The following is a 6,617-nucleotide window of genomic DNA, read 5'->3' as shown; positions in this document are numbered from 1 at the left end:
CCACCCCGGAGGTGCTGCTATTGCGGAGAAAAGGCCTGGGCCACCCTGCAGCTCAGGATCCGCTGGCAGTTCACCCCCCTGGCTGCAGGATATGTAGGCAGACTCCATTGGGGGTGGGGGGGAGAAAGGATCTGGCCCCTCACTGCTTGCTTTACTTTCTCTCAGTAGAGCCTGCCCACATGAGTTGCTGCTGGGCAGTGCAGCCCCTGAGCTGCAGGAGGGCATGGTCCTTCCCTCTGCTGTGGTGGTGCCCCCTCACAGAACCACCCAGGCAGGTTGCTAGCTGCATGGGTGCTGCCCCAGCTCACAGGCAGCACCTGCTGGATCCAATTCTTCCCTGAGCTCATGCAAAGAACAGCACCCGGCAGGCTTCCAGCGCACAGGCTCGGGGAAGAGTTGGATCCGGCGCACGCTGCCTGAGAGCTGAGGCAGCATCCACGCAGCTAGCACCGAGAGCTGAGGCAGCATCCACGCAGCTAGCACCGAGAGCTGAGGCAGCATCCACGCTAGCACCCCGCCGTGGTGGAGGAAAGGACCAGGCACCCCTGCAGCTCAAGGGCTGCACGACCTGGTAGCAGCTCATGTGGGCAGGCTCCACTGAGAGAAAAAAAAGAAATGATGAGGGACCTGATCCTTTTTTTTTCCCCCCCCCTTTCCCCTGTGGAGCCAGCCTGCATCTCCCGCAGCTGAGGGTGGGCCCTGAGCTGCCACAGCAGTGGCACCTCCCAGGGCCATCCAAGCAGGCAGCTAGCGGGTGGGTGCTGCCCCAGCTTGCAGGCAGCACCCAACTTGATCAAAATGTTCCCTAAGGCCAAGGGAAGCTGGGGCAGCACCCGCCCGCTACCAGCCCACCTTGGCGGCCTCAGGGGGCACCGTGGAAAGAAGGACTGGGGCCCTCTCCAGCTCAGGGGCCGCTCAGCCCACCGGCAGCTTGTGCCCCAGCAACAGAGATGTGGGCAGAATCTACAAAAAAAAGGATCGGGCCCTTCACCACTTTGGCCTTCAGCCCACCTCTCCCGTGGTGGGGGGAATTTAGTTGCAAACTAAACTACACGAGGATGTGGTTTAGTTTGCAACATAGCAAACGTATTTAAATAATAAACCTCTCCCACCCCTCATTTCTGTCACGTGTACATGCGCCCCAGGAGACCAGTTCTTCTAATTCTGTGATGTGCATTAATACATTTAAGTTCATCGCTTATATTCCTATAGCATTAGATATTGCCAATTTCCACGCATACTGTTATAGTGCCACTGTCAGAATAATACTGTTTCATGTATTTCCTTTAAAGACCCTTTCCACTAGATCAGTGGTGCTCAACCTTTTGGTGCCATGGGCCAAATGAGTGGTCTAGGGCCGCTCTGCAGGCCAGAATATCACCCCATGCTACCTCTCTCAGGCCCATGCTGCTGGATCAAGCCCTGCCTCTAGCAGGCTGTGTGCGCCCAGATCAGGTCTGGGACACCTTCACATACCAATTTAGTGCTCTGTCAGGCTCATGGGGCTCCCTATGGATCTGGAAATATGGCAACAGGGGAGTGTCAGTTGCTGCCACCACTCCCCTACTGCCAAAGTTTCAGACCCATGGATACCCCCCTGGGCCAGATGGCATGGCTCCATGGGCTGGATCTGGCCTGAGGGACAGCAGTTGAGCACTCTGCACTAGACTCATTTTGAGTATTCAGTCTTGCAGTGCACTGAAATCCTATGTAGTTTATCATATATTTTATTAAAAAATAAAGTAAATTACTTGAATTAGTTCAGCCATTTTTTATTTAAGTAAGACATATTTCTAATTTATATTAATAAACTGCAGGGTTTGTTTTTGCATTAACATCTGATCCAAAAATCAGTACCTCAAAATTATAAACTAGTACTTTCCATGGTAAATTTGACTGCTTCAGTATTTGCTGTTGCTCAAGGCTGGAAGTTATTTCCTATAAATTCACTTTCTGTGCTCCAGCAACACATCAAAACTTCATGGAATATATCTGCAAAGATTTTAAGGCCAGAAAGAACTAATAAATCATCTAGTCTAACCTCTGGTATAAAAGAGGCCACTTAGTTGTATCCACTTCTCCTTGTATTTATGTTTGATTAAGCATAACTTGTGGTCACCTAAAAGGAATCTTCCAGAAATATATTCAGTCTTGATCTGAAAGCATCAAGATTTGGAAAGTTACTGCTTCCCTTGACAGTTTGTTCCCTTGGTCAGTCAACTCGTTAGAGCTGAAAAAAATTCCCATTTGAACTCACATGCCTTAAGCATCTAACCATTGCTGCTCAAACTCCTTAGCAGCAAGGATTTTCTCCCTAAACACTGTACATCAAATCCCCTCTCATCCTTTTTTTATTTAAATAAATGAACTCGTTGAGTTGTTTCTCACTCTAAGTGTAAAAAAAATGTTGTCACCATGATAGGCCAGAAAGTATATGAGAAGGTGGGAGTTTTTTTAGGGTGTACCAACTAATAGTTAGGATAAATTTAGACAATCTATTGAATGTAAGACATTCTTTGTCTGGTTATGGTACTTTCTGACGTTCCCGAAATAATTTCTGGGCTCTTTTCTGTACTCTAATTATTCTATATTTTCTGTACACTCTCCAATTAATTTTAAAACATAAACAGTAGAACTCAGATGGACTAGTCCACCACTTTATATTCAATATTTATTTATACCTTTGTATGTCATAAAATAGAAAATGCAAGAACCTAAAAAATGTTATTGAGGGTGTTTAAACTTTTAGTATTAGCTTCTGTACCCTTATTTCTACTGCTATAACACTACTTTATAGTGTCACAGCATCTCTCAGTGAATCACAACAAATCCCCATGTTAAGAACTCTACTAGTAGCAAGAATATTCTAGGAGCACGTAAGGCAAGATGATGCATACTATTGTAGCTCAGTATGAGTAGACACTGCACTTAAATTACAAACTCACACAATAATATATTCCTTGCTGTCTCAAACTAGCAAAACTAATTTCAAAGCAAGTTCAACTTCAATTAGTTAAACTCACAAACACAGAAAACAGAGTTGGCTAACAATGCTGCTGGCCAGAATGGACCATTATGATCATCTAGTCTGACCTTCTACAGTCCATAGAATCTTACTCAGCAATTTTTTCACAAGCTCAGATGTGTTGAGCTAGAGCATATATCTTTTAGAAGATATCAATCTTAATTTAAAGATGTTAAGTGACAAATATTACCAATTCCAAGGATCCTGAGTTAGGCATAAAAAAGTCTTGAAAATTATTTTAAAATACTCTGCAGATTTTTCACTGAATAAATTAATCAACAATTATTAACTGACCAGCTCTGTAGTGCACAAAAGCTACACATTTCAGATGTTTTACCTCAACGAAGTACAAAATAGAATCATAGAAAAGTAGGGCTGGAATGGATCTCAGGAGATCATCTCGTTCACTCACTGCTCAAGGTAGAATCATCCCTGACTAAACCATCTCAGTAAAGTGTTTTTCTAACCTCCTCCGAAAAACTTTCAAGGATGGAGATTCCATGACATCGCAGGGTAGTATGTTTCAATGTTCAACCACCCTCTAAGTGAGAAAGTTCTTCCTAATATCCAACCTAAATTTGTCTTGCTGCAGTTTAAAACCACTGTTCTGTTTCCTGTAGCCACAGAGAATAGTGTATCTCCATCTCCTTTATAACCATCCTTCAGATATTTGAAGACCAGTATCAAATCTCCCCTCAGTCTTATCTTCTTCAAACTAAATAATCCCAGTTCTTTCAGCCTTCCCTCATAAGTCATGATTCCCAGACATCTAAATTATTTTTGTAGCTCTCCTGATTCTTTCAAATTTGTCCACATCTTTCTTGAAGTGTGGTGCCCATATCTGGACAGAGTACTCCAACTGAGGCCTCACCAGTACTCAAAGAGGGGAAGAATAATTTCCCTTGACTTGCAAATGACTATTCCCTTGACTATTTTACAGCTCACTGTATTACTGGTTTACACTTCCTTGTTTCTAACTGCAGCAGCAATCAAGAGAAAGCAAGAGTATACATGCAGCAATACACAGAATGTTAATAGTTCCCTCATTTTTCTTTTTCACTCTTCCTGGCACCTCCTGTAAAGCTGACTAATTTTTGTTATGAAGACTTTCTAATTCTGGGAATTCCACTGCAAGGAATCAGTGCACATCTTGCAAAAATGCATAGCTGTCTTCCAGCTATTACATTTTGTTTTTACACACACTTATATTTTCAGGATAATATTTATGCATTCTAAATTTTAAGAGACTGCTTCAATCTGTCATAGTAGCATATGAATAATAACCCATTTAGGGTACTAGGAGTCAACAAACCAAAGTGTAGGAAAGCGGCCTGATTACAAAGCATTTGGACATTTGGAAAAATTAAAGGAAAAAAACACACAAAAGAAAAAGAAAAAGAAAAAAAAAATCACTTTTCATACTGGAAAGCTAGACAAGCTTGAGTGTCATAACCCCTCTTACTTGTACTGCTGATGGTCCTTTGTGCTTCTTGTTTTGGCCATGAATCTTTCTGCTAATTTTTCTAGATTTCGGGAATACTCCGTCTCTATTTCTGCTTTTTTGCGGAAGAAATCCTGCAAGTCCTGAAGAAGCTGTACCCTCATTTCAGTTTGCTGCTCCAGACATTTTTGCTGGTCTATCAGTTGAGCTCGAATTTCTAAAGAAAATGTGCATAACTAAAGTCAGTAAAAGCAGGAAAAAAGCACTAGAAATAATGTTTACTGAACATTTTGCATCAAGCCCAAAAATATAAGGAAAAATTTAAATTAAAGTTATGTATACCACTTTTGATATAATGCAAGTAATTTAGCAATAGGATCAGACATTTAGTATTTTCAACAAAGGAGTAAATCACAACGCATCAGTGGGATTCCACAATTACTCCCTATTCTTGAGAGAGAGAGAGAAACTGAGGTATCATGGATGTGTTAGCTGCTTGCAGATACTGAATTTGTAGTAGCAACCACTCTAGTACAAAACATGTGTTTCTGTAAATCAAAATATATCACAGATGTGCACACGCTCTTTGTCATTATACTATACTTACTCATTGCAAAACAAACCAATCAATTAAAAAACCTAACACCTCTTAATTACATTTATCCAGAAATGCACATTTTTAACCACTCTTCTTTTTGTTCATTGGCTGAAGCACAATTAGCACCTGGTACTTTTACACTGTGCTAATGTTTCCGCAGTGTTATGTACATCTTTCTTAAATTTTGGATAACTATACTAAAAACATCGATGTGTTTCTTTAACTGGAAAAATCCCTAGATTTTCATTTCAACGATTTTCAATTATCATCATTTCATCATTACCATTCATATTATTTTTGTCACTTATTCATTTAAATTTCAAAACAGAGTAATAAACAAGCCACTGTGGCACAGTGCAATGGGAACCACATTTCATTTACTCTGAAAAGTAGTTATATAACAGGGACTTTTTTGATAGCAGAGATGATAGGCCTGAGTGAAGTCCTACTTAAGTCAAGGGCAAGGATCTTACAGACTTTAAAGAGATACTATTTTATCTTTGAGACACTCATGGAACTGATGGGCAGGATCGCCTAGGAGGCCAGTCTGAGGCGGGGGGAGAGGAGTCTAGGATAGCTGGCTGTACTTTAAAAAAAACTTATTGAGGGTGTAGGAATGAATCATCCAACATGCAGGAAGACTAGTAAGTATGGCAGAATACCAGCTTGGCTTAGCAGATAACTCTTCAGTGAACTAAAACACAAAAATTAAGCTTACAAGAAGTGGAAACTTGAACAAACTAGGGAGAAGTAAAAGGAGTATTGCTCAGGCATGCAGGGATGAAATCAGGAAGGCCAAAGTGCATTTGGAGTTGCAGCTAGCAAGGGATGTGAAGAGGAAGAAGGGTTTCTACAAGTATGTCAGCAACAAAAGGAAGATCAGGGAAAGTGTAGGTTCTTTACTAAAGGGGAGGAGGCAAACTAGTGACAGATGGTGCAATAAAGGCTAAAGTACTCAATGCCTTTTTAATCTCAGTCTTCACAGGTACGGTTTGGAGACAAGGTGAGTAGCCAACAGTGGCAAAGGAACAGGTTAGGGACTATGTAGAAAAGCTGGATGTGTACAAGTCCATGGGGCTGGGCGTGATGCACCCTCAGGTGCTGAGGGAGTTGGCCAATGTGACTGTAGAGCTACTGGACATCATCTTTGAAAACTCATGGTGACTGGGAGAGGTCCTGAATGATTGGAAAATGGCAAATATAGTGCCCATCTTTAAGTAAGGGAAGAAGGAGGATCCAGGGAACTACAGACTGGTCAGCCTCACCTCAGTCCCTAGAAAAATAATGGAGCAAGTCCTCAAGGAATCCATTAATAAATACCTGGAGAACAAGAAGTTGATTAGGATCAGTCAGCATTGATTCACCAAGGGCAAGTCATAGCTAAACTCAGTCCCTGGAATAGTCATGGATCAGGTCCTCAAACAAACCATTTCTAAGCACTTGGAAAAGGGGAAGGTGATTAGAATTAGTCAGCCTGGATTCACCAAGGTCAAGACATGCCTGACCAACCTGAATGCCTTCTATGATGAGATGACTGGCTCTGTGGATGCGGA

General features: G+C 41.9%; 1 protein-coding gene across 2 annotated transcripts in view; it reads right to left on the bottom strand.

Annotated features, from left to right (window-relative positions):
• The window catches only part of SRGAP1 (SLIT-ROBO Rho GTPase activating protein 1), a 112,909-nt gene extending 108,230 nt beyond the window's left edge, over window positions 1-4,679 (bottom strand). For both annotated transcript variants that reach the window (XR_003091721.1, XM_025191417.1), the window contains exon 1: window positions 4,488-4,679. Coding sequence is in view for 1 of the 2 variants with exons in the window: in XM_025191417.1 (XP_025047202.1) it covers window positions 4,488-4,630 (143 nt within the window). In the remaining variant the exon portion in view is untranslated. The remainder of the gene's footprint in view (window positions 1-4,487) is intronic.
• Window positions 4,680-6,617: the final 1,938 nt, after the last annotated feature.

Source organism: Alligator sinensis, unplaced genomic scaffold, assembly GCF_000455745.1.
Source record: "Alligator sinensis unplaced genomic scaffold, ASM45574v1 scaffold713_1, whole genome shotgun sequence".
In the NCBI taxonomy this organism is placed as follows: domain Eukaryota; kingdom Metazoa; phylum Chordata; order Crocodylia; family Alligatoridae; genus Alligator; species Alligator sinensis.
The sequence above is the reverse complement of the archived record's forward strand: the minus strand, read 5'-3'. Positions and strand labels throughout refer to the sequence as shown.